At 47.2% G+C, this 13,345-nt stretch overlaps 1 protein-coding gene across 1 annotated transcript in view; it reads left to right on the top strand.

Annotated features, from left to right (window-relative positions):
* Positions 1-13,345, top strand: part of LOC132834976 (pro-neuregulin-3, membrane-bound isoform-like) — a 612,621-nt gene that overhangs the window by 575,613 nt on the left and 23,663 nt on the right. The window contains exon 4 of the mRNA XM_060854144.1: positions 10,306-10,332. Within this exon, the coding sequence (XP_060710127.1) occupies positions 10,306-10,332 (27 nt within the window). The remainder of the gene's footprint in view (positions 1-10,305; positions 10,333-13,345) is intronic.

Here is a 13,345-nt window from a genome sequence, read left to right as displayed (position 1 = left end):
GTAACTCTGTTTCTTCCCCCACAGATGCTGAGTTTCTCCAGAACTCTGTGTTTATTCTGTTCCCATCACTTCCTGTTCCTGTTTCCGTCTTCACTGACCAAAAGTTCTGAACTTTACTCATGGGCTGATGTCTTACATGTTCCCAATCCCACACATGAAAATTTACAGCCCAGGAACAGACCCTTCGGCCCTCCAAGCCTGAGCTGATCCAAATCCACTGTCTAAACCTGTCACCCACTTCCTAAGCATCTGTATCCCTCTGCTCCCCACCTCCTCACGCATCTGTCCAGACGCACCTTAAATGAATCTCCCGTGCCTGCCTCCACTACCTCTGCTGGCAACGTGTTCCAGACACCCACTGCCCTCTGTGGGAAGTACTTTCCATGTGTATCTCCCTTAAACTGATCTCCTCTCACCTGAACACGTGGCCTCTCGTTATTGAATTCTTCACCCTGGGAAAAAGCTTATCTCTATCCACCCTGTCTATACCCTTCGTGTGTTTTTAAACCTCAATCAGGTCCCCTCTCAATCTCATTTTTCTAATGAAACAAATCTAACCTACTCAACCTCTCTTCATAGCTAGCACCTTCCATACCAGGCAACATCCTCGTAAACCTTCTCCGCACCCTCTCCAAAGGGTCCACATCCTTTTGGTAATGTGGCGACCAGAACTGTACACAGTATTCTGAATGTGGCTGAACCAATGTCTTGTACAATTTTAACATGACCTGTCAGCTCTTATATTTAATACCCCGTTCGATGAAGGCAACCATACCATATGCCTTCTTGACCACTCTATCCACCCGTGCAGCCACCTTCAGGGTACAATGAACCTGAACTCCCAGATCTATCTGCTCATCAACTTTTCCCAAGGCTCTTCCGTTTACTGTATAATTCGGTCTTGAATTAGACTTCCCAAAATGCAACACCTCACATTTGCCTGGATTGAACTCCATCTGCCACTTCTCTGCCCAACTCTCCAGTCTATCTATATCCTCCTGTGTTCTCTGACAGTCCCTTATGCTTTCTGCTACTCCACCAATTTTTGTGTCATCTGCAAACTTGCTGATCATACCAACAGTGCCCTCTTCCAGATCATTTATGTAGATCACAAACAACAGTGGCCCCAACACTGATCCCTGTGGAACACCACTGGTCACCTTTCTCCATTTCGAGAAACTCCCTTCAACTACTACTCCCTGTCTCCTGCTGCTCAACCAGTTGGTGACTGACTGACTGTTCCAATAGTGATGGCAGCCCACACCCACATCTAAAACTAATCCCTTCCCCCTCCATCACCCCTTCACCTCCTCCCTCTCCCCCCCATACACCCCCCACTTTCCTCTCCCCCTTCCCACACCCTTTCCATTCCCCCCCCCACTTCCCACTCACTCCTTCTCACTCCTCCCTCTCCACTCCCTCCACCCCCCCCCACTTCCTACTCCCCTCACCCCGACTTCCCACTCCTGACTCCTGCCTCCCCCTCCCACTCCCCTCTCCCCCTCCCTGCTCAAACCCTCCCACTTCCCTCTACTTCTCACTTCCCCTCCCCCCGCCTTCCAAACCCTACCCCTTCCAACCCCCCCCACTTCCCCATCCCACTCCTCTCTCCCCTCCACCCCCCCACTTGCCACTCTGCCCATTTTCCACTCCCACATTCCCCCCCTCTCCCCCCTTGCCCCTCTCTGCCTGCCCATTTGTGCTGTGTTCTGTCTCTGGGCCCTGTGCCTATTCCAATCTGTGTGATATATTTTGCACAGTTGGGTGGCATTGCCTTGTTTAGTCAGGACGCTGGGACTTGTTATTGTAATCAATCCATTCAGTCGTGAAATGTGGACTGTTATATAAACTGCAGAACCAAAATTACTCCACACTACTCATGAGGTTTCCACTCCTTCCGCCATTCCCCTGTACTCTGCCCTGTGATTTTTCCGCAGTTGGTCCAGTCAGTGACATACTGATAAGATTCCCTCCTCAGGTATTGTGCTGACAATCAGGGATGATGGTGAGGCTGTGATGGTAGAAAACAGACTGAACTCAGTCAACTGGACGTTTCACATCTCTGCCATTTACAACTGATTGTGTTAATTAAAGGCAGATTAGTAAAACCTGCTGTTAATTTGCAACAACTTGTTTTATGTCAAACAGTGAAATTGGGCTGTTACTGATTGGTGTTTAGTTGTAAAACATTTAACGGCCTAAATTTCAGTTAGTTTGTATGTCAAACGAAAGCTGCAATAATTTATTTTTCTGGGGAGTGTGCCATTATTTCTGAATTAGGAAACTAATGAATACTTTGGATTTGAATCTAGTCAGACTGGTTCTGTGAGAGTCTGTGGATCCTTCATTATTTCTAGAATAGTCCCTAACTTGCTCACTCACTGGAACACTTCACTGTTCAGATATTGCCACCTGATGAAGGAGCAGCGCTCCGAAAGCTACTGCTTCCAAATAAACCTGTTGAGCTATAACCTGGTACTAATCAGCCTGTTCAGAGAGGGTACCGTCCAGCTCAGGGGTAGGTGGGACTTGAACCCAGGGATAGGGATACAACTATCACTGTGCCACAAGAGGCCCCTTTCTTCACTGTCTATTGTCCCCAGTGAAGCCTTATCCCGCTATTCCCCACCCCCAGTGGTACCTTATCCCTGTATTCCCCACCCCCAGTGGTACCTTATCCCTGTATTCCCCACCCCCAATGAACCTTATCCCTCTATTCCCCACCCCCCAGTGGAACGTTATCCCTGCATTCCCCACCCCCCCAGTGGATCCTTATCCCTGTATTCCTCACCCCCCAATGGAACCTTATCCCTCTATTCCCCACCCCCCAGTGGAACCTTATCCCTCTATTCCCCACCCCCCAGTGGAACCTTATCCCAGTATTCCCCACCCCCCAGTGGAACCTTTTCCCTGTATTCCCCCCCCGCCCCCCCCCAGTGGAACCTTATCCCTCTATACCCCACCTGCAGTGGTACCTTATCCCTCTATTCCCCATTTCCAGTGGTACCTTATCCCTGTATTCCCCATTCCCAGTGGAACCTTATCCCTCTATTCCCCACCCCCAGTGGAACCTTATCCCAGTATTCCCCACCCCCCAGTGGAACCTTATCCCTCTATTCCCCACCCCCCCAGTGGAACCTTATCCCTCTATTCCCCACCCCCCAGTGGAGCCTTATCCCTGTATTCCCCACCCCCAGTGGAGCCTTATCCCTGTATTCCCCACCCCCAGTGGAACCTTATCCCTCTATTCCCCACCCGCAGTGGAACCTTATCCCAGTATTCCCCACCCCCAGTGGAGCCTTATCCCTGTATTCCCCATTCCCAGTGGAACCTTATCCCTCTATTCCCCACCCCCAGTGGAACTTTATCCCAGTATTCCCCACCCCCCAGTGGAACCTTATCCCTCTATTCCCCACCCCCCAGTGGAATCTTATCCCTGTATTCCCCACCCCCCAGTGGAACCTTATCCCAGTATTCCCCATTCCCAGTGGAACCTTATCCCTGTATGTTATCTCTGAAAACTCCTTTGGGCTATGTTCCACTAGGATTCAGCAATTCCTGCATTCAGGATGGAAGCTGGGTGTATTTTAAAGGGAGTGTGATGGGAGGGTAAAGGCAGCGATGAGGTGACTCTCGGAGAGTGGTAGAGTTGAGTTTATTCTGATTGTCACCTTTAGGCTCTAATTCTTTCAGAACAGGGAAGGATTTTGTTCCATTATTTAAACCTCAGCTGAACATCTACCCTGCATTGTCACTGCATCTGTTAATGACATATTTTAACAAGATCCTTTCCCTGTATTTTATTATTTAATATTGAACTTTTCTACAAACCATTTGCAAACTGCCAGCCCGATTTTGAACTGAGGAGGTCCTGCCCCCTTTCTCCTGGTCTCCACTCCATAAACCCAATGTCAATGTCCGTGAGTGCAGGCAGTTGCTGGTGGCCATTTGGCCCATTATGTCCATGTTTGTCAATAGGCTCTTACCTACACTGGTCTCATTTCCCAGTCTTGTTTGCTATGGCACATCTTGAGTGATGCCCTTTCAGTTATGGAGTATTTTGTTGTTGAGCTCAGCTGAGAGGGTTTCACCTTCTGAAATGTGTTTTCCCTTTCCTGCGTATTGTGTCTATTCTGTGAGTCTGTGCTGTCACATCACCGCTCACTGTTACTGTGCCAAATTAGGGTTTCTGCAGCTAAGCCACTTTTGACAAATCCTCTAAGTTTACACAAGCTGGATCTGGCCGCCTGACTGAGTCAGCCTTTGTCACAGTCCTGCACCTGCTATTGGCTGCCCAGCAGAGATACGTCGGGAGATGTGCTGAATGTTCAGAGACTTTCCTGATATTTTCTGATCACTCTGTCTGGATGTGGTGTGACTCACACATGGAACAGTTGAGACTTGAACACAGACCTCCTGTATCAGTGTTGGAGGTAATTCTCAACAGATTGGAGGCTAGTGAAAGTCTCCTTCAATTTACTGTTGCAGGATATTGATGGAGGGGAGTCACGAAGTAGTGAGGAAGATGTGTTTTGGTGGGAATGCTGGTGACATGATCAGCTTCACTGACACTGACAGCAGCTTCTGGAACATTCGATAGATTAGACAGGCTGAGGTGTTAGACTCCCTCTATACTGAGCTGCTAGACTCACTATAGGCTGAGCTGCTAGACACTCTACAGGCTGAGCTGCTAGACACTCTATAGGCTGAGCTGCTAGACTCCTATAGACTGAGCTACTAAACACTCTATAGGCTGAGCTACTAGACTTCTTATAGGCTGAGCTGCTAGACACTCTATAGGCTGAGCTGCTAGACTCCTATAGGCTGAGCTGCTAGACACCTATAGACTGAGCTGCTAGACTCCCTATAGGCAGACCTGCTAGATTTTCTGTAGGCTGAGCTGCTAGACTCTCTATAGGTTGAGCTACTAGACTTCTTATAGGCTGAGCTGCTAGACTCCTATAGGCTGAGCTGCGAGAATCCCTATAGGCTGAGCTGCTAGACTCCCTACAGGTTGAGCTGCAAGACTCCCTATAGGCTGAGCTGTGAGACTCCCTATAGGCTGCGCTGCGAGACTCCCTATAGGCTGAGCTGCGAGACTCCCTATAGGTTGAGCTGCTAGACTCCCTGTAGGTTGAGCTGCTAGACTCTCTATAGGCTGAGCTGCTAGACACTCTATAGGCTGAGCTGCTAGAGTCCTATAGGCTGAGCTGCTAGACTCTCTATGGGCTGGGCTGCTAGACTCCCTATAGACTGAGCTCCTAAACTCTCTATAGGCTGAGCTGCTAGACTCCCTATAGGCTGAGCTGCTAGACTCCCTATAGGCTGAGCTGCTAGACTCTCTATAGTTGAGATGCTAGACTCCCTGTAGGCTGAGCTGCTAGACTCCCTATAGGCTGAGCTGCTAGACTCTCTATAGTTGAGATGCTAGACTTTCTATAGGCTGAGCTGTTACACTCTCTATAGGCAGAGCTGCTAGACTCTCTGTAGGCTGAGCTGCTAGACTCCCTATAGGCTGAGCTGCTAGACTCTCTATACGCTCAACTGCTGGACTCCCTATAGGCTGCGCTGCGAGACTCCCTATAGGCTGCGCTGCGAGACTCCCTATAGGTTGAGCTGCTAGACTCCCTGTAGGTTGAGCTGCTAGACTCTCTATAGGCTGAGCTGCTAGACTCTCTATAGGCTGAGCTGCTAGACACTCTATAGTTGAGATGCTAGACTCCCTGTAGGCTGAGCTGCTAGACTCCCTATAGGCTGAGCTGCTAGACTCTCTATAGTTGAGATGCTAGACTTTCTATAGGCTGAGCTGTTACACTCTCTATAGGCAGAGCTGCTAGACTCTCTGTAGGCTGAGCTGCTAGACTCCCTATAGGCTGAGCTGCTAGACTCTCTATACGCTCAACTGCTGGACTCCCTATAGGCTGCGCTGCGAGACTCCCTATAGGCTGCGCTGCGAGACTCCCTATAGGCTGAGCTGCTAGACTCCCTATAGGCTGAGCTGCTAGATTCTCTATAGGTTGAGCTGCTAGACTCTCTATACGCTGAGCTGCTAGACTCCCTGTAGGCTGAGCTGCTAGACTCCCTATGGGCTGAGCTGCTAGACTCCCTATGGGCTGAGCTGCTAGGCTCCCTATAGACTGAGCTGCTGGACTCTCTATAGGCTGAGCTGCTGGACTCTCTATAGGCTGAGCTGCTAGACTCTCTATAATTGAGCTGCTGGACTCCCTATAGGCTGAGCTGTTACACTCTCTATAGGCAGAGCTGCTAGACTCTCTGTAGGCTGAGCTGCTAGACTCCCTATAGGCTGAGCTGCTAGACTCTCTATACGCTCAACTGCTGGACTCCCTATAGGCTGAGCTGCTAGACTCCCTATAGGCTGCGCTGCTAGATTCTCTATAGGTTGAGCTGCTAGACTCTCTATACGCTGAGCTGCTAGACTCCCTATAGGCTGAGCTGCTAGACTCCCTATAGGCTGAGTTGCTAGACTCTCTATGGGCTGAGCTGCTAGACTCCCTATAGGTTGAGCTGCTAGACTCCCTATAGGTTGAGCTGTTGGACTCTCTATAGTTGAGCTGCTAGACTCCCTATAGGCTGAGCTGTTACACTCTCTATAGGCAGAGCTGCTAGACTCCCTATAGGCGGAGCTGCTACACCCTCGATAGGCGGAGCTGCTACACCCTCGATAGGCGGAGCTGCTAGACTCTCTATAGGCTGATCTGCTAGACTCACTATAGACTGAGCTGCTAGACTTTCTATAGGCTGAGCTGCTAGACTCCCTATAGGCTGAACTGCTAGACTCTCTGTAGGTTGAGCTGCTAGACTCTCTATGGGATGAGCTGCTGGACTCTCTATAGGCTGAGCTGCTGGACTCTCTATAGGCTGAGCTGCTAGGCTCCTTATAGGCTGAGCTGCCAAACTCCCTACAGGCTGAGCTGCTAGGCTCCCTATAGGCTGAGCTGCTAGGCTCCCTATAGGCTGAGCTGCTAGACTCCCTATAGGCTCAGCTGCTAGACTCTCTATGGGCTGAGCTGCTAGACTCCCTATCGGCTGAGCTGCTAGACTCTCTATACGCTCGACTGGTAGACTCTCTATAGGCTGAGCTGCTAGACTCCCTATAGGCTGAACTGCTAGACTCTCTATACGCTCAGCTGCTGGACTCCCTATAGGCTGAGCTGCGAGACTCCCTATAGGCTGCGCTGCAAGACTCCCTATAGGCTGAGCTGCGAGACTCCCTGTAGGCTGAGTTGCTAGACCCCCTATAGGCTGAGCTGCTAGACCCCCTATAGGCTGAGCTGCTAGACTCCTATAGGCTGAGCTGCTATACTCTCTATGGGCTGAGCTGCTAGACTCCCTATATATGGAGCTGCTAGACTCTGTATAGGCTGAGCTGCTGGACTCCCTATAGGCTGAGCTGCTAGACTCTCTATGGGCTGAGCTGCTAGACTCTCTATAGGCTGAGCTGCTGGACTCCCTATAGGCTGAGCTGCTAGACTCTCTACGGGCTGAGCTGCTAGACTCTCTACAGGCTGAGCTGCTAGACTCCCTATAGGCTGAGCTGCTAGACTCCCTGTAGGCTGAGCTGCTAGACTCCCTATAGGCTGAGCTGCTAGATTCCCTATAGGCTGAGCTGCTAGACTCTCTATAGGTTGAGCTACTAGACACCCTATAGGCTGAGCTGCTAGAATCCCTGTAGGCTGAGCTCCTAGACACCCTATAGGCTGAGCTGCTAGACTGAGCTGCTAGACTCCCTATAGGCTGAAATGCAAGACTCACTATAGGCTGAAATGCAAGACACTCTATAGGCTGAGCTGCTAAACTCTCTATAGGCTGAGCTGCTAGACTCTCTATAGGCTGAGCTGCTAGACCCCCTATAGGCTGAGCTGCTAGACACGCTATAGGCTGAGCTGCTAGACTGAGCTGCTAGACCCTATAGGCTGAAGTGCTAGACTCTCTATAGGCTGAGCTGCTAGACTCTCTATAGGCTGAACTGCTAGACTCCCTATAGGCTGAGCTGCTACACTCTCTATAGGCAGAGCTGCTAGACTCTCTATAGGCTGAGCTGCTAGACTCTCTATAGGCTGAGCTGCTAGACTCCCTATAGGCTGAGCTGCTAGATTCCCTATAGGCTGAGCTGCTAGACTCTCTATAGGTTGAGCTACTAGACACCCTATAGGCTGAGCTGCTAGAATCCCTGTAGGCTGAGCTCCTAGACACCCTATAGGCTGAGCTGCTAGACTGAGCTGCTAGACTCCCTATAGGCTGAAATGCAAGACTCACTATAGGCTGAGCTGCTAGACCCCCTATAGGCTGAGCTGCTAGACCCCCTATAGGCTGAGCTGCTAGACACGCTATAGGCTGAGCTGCTAGACTGAGCTGCTAGACCCTATAGGCTGAAGTGCTAGACTCTCTATAGGCTGAGCTGCTAGACTCCCTATAGGCTGAGCTGCTAGACTCTCTATAGGCTGAGCTGCTAGATGCTCTATAGGCTGAGCTGCTACACTCTCTATAGACTGATCTGCTAGACTCTCTATAGACTAAGCTGCTAGACTCTCTATAGGCTGAACAGCTAGACTCACTATTGGCTGAGCTGCTAGACTCCCTGTAGGCTGAGCTGATTGACTCTCTGTGGTCTGAACTGCTAGACTCCCTGTAGGCTGAACTGCTAGACTCCCTGTAGGCTGAGTTGCTAGACTCCCTATAGGCTGAGCTGCTAGACTCCCTACGGGCTAAACTACTAGACTCCCTATAGGCTGAACTACTAGACTCCCTGTAGGCTGAGCTCGTAGACACCCTATAGGCTGAGCTGCTAGACTGAGCTGCTGGACTCCCTATAGGCTGAAGTGCAAGACTCTCTATAGGCTGAGCTGCTAGACTCCCTATAGGCTGAGCTGCTAAACTCCCTATAGGCTGAGCTGCTAGACTCTCTATAGGCTGAGCTGCTAGACCCCCTATAGACTGAGCTGCTAGACACCCTATAGGCTGAGCTGCTAGACTGAGCCGCTAGACCCTATAGGCTGAAGTGCTAGACTCCCTATAGGCTGAGCTGCTAGACTCCCTATAGGCTGAGCTGATTGACTCTCTGTGGGCTGAGCTGCTAGACTCCCTGTAGGCTGAGCTGCTAGACTCCCTGTGGGCTGAGCTGCTAGACACACTATAGGCTGAGCTGCTAGACTGAGCTGCTAGACCCTATAAGCTGAGCTGCTAGACTCCCTATAGGCTGAGCTCTTAGACTCCCTATAGGCTGAGCTGCTAGACTGTCTTTCGGCTGAGCTGCTATACTCCCTATAGGCTGAGCTGCTAGACTCCCTATAAGCTGAGCTGCTAGACTCCCTATAGGTTGAGCTACTAGACTCTCTATGGGATGAGCTGCTGGATTCCCTCTAGGCTGAGCGGCTAGACTCCCTATAGGCTGAGCTGTTATATACCTTTCCAGTAACATTTTAATCTGATGACAATATTCACTGTTTCAACTATAAAAAGTGACATTTTATTCATTGTGGTCTGGTTTGGTTTTTAATGGGGTCCTCACTTCTGATTCATGAGTAAGAGTCCTCACTGATTGTGAAAAGCCCATCTGATATTTATCAGATTGCTTCCTAATGATTAAAACAAGTTCCAAAATTTGTTTCTAATTGTTCTGCTAACTTCTTAATCCAATTATAATGATGTCACATTTAAAGAGGAGTTTTCATATTGTTGCTGTGGGATGTGACCTGATTGGATCTGTCTGCTCACTGTCACTGCAGAGCGTATCTACTTTGCAGGAGATTGAGAATGTTACCTGGGAAACAGGGATTGCCATGTCTCAGAGGTCAGGCCAGCTTTGTGGGCCATTTCCTCTGGGATCGTCAATGGTAAATTACCTTTGATTTTACTGCTGTATGTATTTAATGTTTGAGTGGCAGTGATTGGTGGAACAGGTTCAGATTGCTCGATTACCTTTTGCTGATCCAAGGATGAACTCACTGAGATACAGCTCAGTTTCTCAATCTGGTAAAGCTGCACCAGAACTGAACACCCAAATCACACAAACAGGTCGAGCAGTTTCTAAATTTAGCGCTTATCTGCTACAATTTAATGCAAAATAATGTAACTCCCAGAACTGTTTGTTGATTGTTCACCTGACACTGTCAGGATACTGAGCTGAATCTGTGGGTAGGGAAGTGCTGTTCTGTCACTGAATCCATACGGAATTCTCAAACAGCAGTCAAATCGCATAAAGAGTATCAAACTGCTTAACGATATTCTTTCTTTCTTTCTTTCTCTCTCTCTCTCTCTCTCTGATTGTCAAAATCCTCAATGCAGCAGAACATCTGGGAATAGAATTCATGGGTATGGACTCACTCTTGTTATTCTATATCTTTATGTGTGTCAGTTGCATTTTCTGTTTGTCTCAAAGCTTTAGTTTCTGTATGTTTTATCTTGATCTGTTATGTTTCAATCTGTATTTTTGTCTAATCTCTATTTGTGTCTGCACTTCATTTGCTCTGCCGGTATTCTCAGTCTTTCCATGTCTGATCTTTCTCTCTGCATCTGGTCCCCTTATCGATGTCTGGTACGCTCCCCCACCACAGTGTCTGGTCTTACCCCCTCTCGGTGTTTGGTCACCCCCACCCCCCTCCCCACCTCAGTGTCTGGTCTCTATGGTCCATTCTGTCACAATCCTAATTGGCTACTATCCCAGTTTGAGGTGTCTGGAACTTGAGATGATGATTTCTGCTCTTTCCTCACTTTCCCCATCAAAGTGAAAATTGACTCCTTTTCTTCTGGGGACCGGCTGTTTGTTCAGAACAGTCAGTGACTCTGGAACTAAAGCAGCGATCTTCAGTGTGTCTGTCCACAACAAACACTGCAAGATGTGAGCAGGAATGGACTCTGCTCCTCCCTGCACCCACTCTATCAACTGCCTGCTCCCACTTGGATCATTGGGCTAGAGTTGTTCTGACTTTGATCTAAGTCTTCCTATCTCATTGTCTCATGTTTTGAGTCAGAATCGATGAAAATCATACTTTGTCACTTACCTCAGGGTTTCCTCTCCCAGAGCCCTATTCTAAGAGCCTGCTCTATTCAGCTTTATTTTATATTTGACCAATTTCACACCACCTCCTCTCATCGTACTGAAAAGATGGCAATCTGTGATTCAGCTGTCTATTTTTCTTAAGTGTAAGTAAAGGTCTCTCTATATTGTCCCCATTAAGCACTCTCAGGACAGGGACAACATGGGGTTAGATACAGAATAAAGCTCTCTCTACACTTTAACTAAAAATAGACTAAAAGTAAAGTTTTGTTTACTTTATACTGTCCCCATCAAACACTCTCTATATATAAATTCATGCCTTTATTATCTTTGTGACACTGTTTTTCAACTCATTGGCAGATTGTGATATCAGATATTTATGATGAAGGAACAAGAGCGCACACAGTTCTGGTCCCAGCTTCCTTTCTGTTGCTGATACATCTGGTTAATTCCCTTGTGTGAAGGTGATATTTTATTGATGCTTCAAGTGACTGATTTGAAGTTGGGTTCAGCATGCCCAGCTTTTTGTTGCATCAGTTACTCAATGGTTTTACATCTCCTCAGATATGGGTAATGAAATGGTGTTGCAGTGAGTGAGGGATTTTGTCTGAGCAGCTGTATTAGCTCATCGGAACTATGACTACGGACAGAACACCAAAGCATAGTGACATTCTGGAGAATGAGGCACTCAATGATGAAAATGCATCCATGAAGAAACACGCAGCCACAAATGTGCATAAACATATTGATCTGAAGATGTGCGTGTACTTTAAAAGAGTTAAAAGCAGCAGAACTACTGGACACAGCACCAAGTGTCCTCAATAAGGTAACAACGTAACATTTGCTCAAACAACTCGATTAGCTCATTGCCTCGAGACAAAAACAAATTTGAATTCGGCCAATCAATTTAATAAAATATCAAACTCCAATCCAGTTTGAATTTAGTATGTTGACAATCTTAAAAGCCAATGACACAATCAGATGTTTTGGGTGTTTAAGACCGGAGAAAATTGAACAGTTGAGAGAAGAACTGCCGAGCCCAGCATGTAACCAGACTGCCTGAAAATAGCTCTCTTAAAAGTACCTTTGCGATCAGTAACCTGTGCCACAGAAATTCCTAAGAAGAAGAAAAGAAGACCAGGAAGATCCAAATAAAAGAACGAAAGCTGCCGGGTTTTGTAAATCTTAATCGGGGGTTTTATCAGACTAGTATTATAGAAGGGAAGGTGAAAGGTCAGAGGAAGGAATTGAAAATAGTAGTTAGCTAATTATTCTCTGTTAAACTTTAAGAAAAAAAGTTGTTAATTTTTACTTTAAATAGTTCTTGACAACTCAAATTCTAACAGATTATTGCCAGGATAATCTCTTCTGTGTGTTACTGGTTTTAAATAAAGCAGGAGGGTTTACCCCGTGTCGTAACATTTTAGCGGCTTGAACCCATATTCAAACTGGTTTAGACAGATTTGAATAGATTTGGGAATACAGAAAATCCCAGCAGATTTAAACACTTGCAGGTTAGTGTCCCTTTTCTTTAAATAAAATGTAGATGAGACAGTTTGTTTAATTTTGGTGACTTGTGGTTGATTAAAGTAAAAGTGAGAGAAATGGCTCTTAAAATTGCTAAAGAGGTTCTGGGGTTTGAAGATGATTCTCAAGTTTGCCAAAAAAGTTTAGAAGGAAAGAAAAAGGCCATACGTTTGGAATTAGCAAATAATTTAGATTTGGGTTAACCAAGGACAAAAGGAAAGCTGAGATTGTAAAGGGGTTACCTAAATACTTGGGTCTGTCAGAGAAACAGATAAGTGCAGTAGAGGTAGAAAAACTTAAATTACAGTTAAGGAAAATGGAGTTAGAATATTAACAAGGATAGAGAGAAAGAGGAGAGAGAGAGGGAAAATAAAACAGAGAGAAAGTTCTTAGCTGAGCAAAGAGAGAGAGAAGAAAGGGAGAGAGAAAGAGTGGGAATATGAATTTGAGAATTTGTGACTTAGTCAGCAAAGTCAAGTTAACAGGGTGGAGATTAAAAGAGAAGGTAGTGATATATATAAATATGTCAAAACTCTGCCACATTTTGATGAGAAAGATGTTGAAGACGTCTTTATTTCATTTGAAAAATTGGCGAGGCAGATGGAGTGGTCTGAGGGTTTGTGGGTAATGCTAGTTCAGGCTAATCTGGTCGGCAGAGCTAGTGAGGTATTCACCGCGCTGTCAGATGAGGGGTCAGGAGATTATGAAGAGGTTAAACAGGCTGTTTTAAGTGCTTATGAATTAGTACCAGAAGCAGATAGACAATAGTTCAGAAACGCAAAGAAGGAACCAGGTCAAACT

The sequence above is a fragment of the Hemiscyllium ocellatum genome, chromosome 43 (genome assembly GCF_020745735.1).
Source record: "Hemiscyllium ocellatum isolate sHemOce1 chromosome 43, sHemOce1.pat.X.cur, whole genome shotgun sequence".
In the NCBI taxonomy this organism is placed as follows: Eukaryota; Metazoa; Chordata; class Chondrichthyes; order Orectolobiformes; family Hemiscylliidae; genus Hemiscyllium; species Hemiscyllium ocellatum.
Note: the sequence above shows the minus strand (reverse complement) of the source record. Positions and strands in the feature narration are given on the sequence as shown.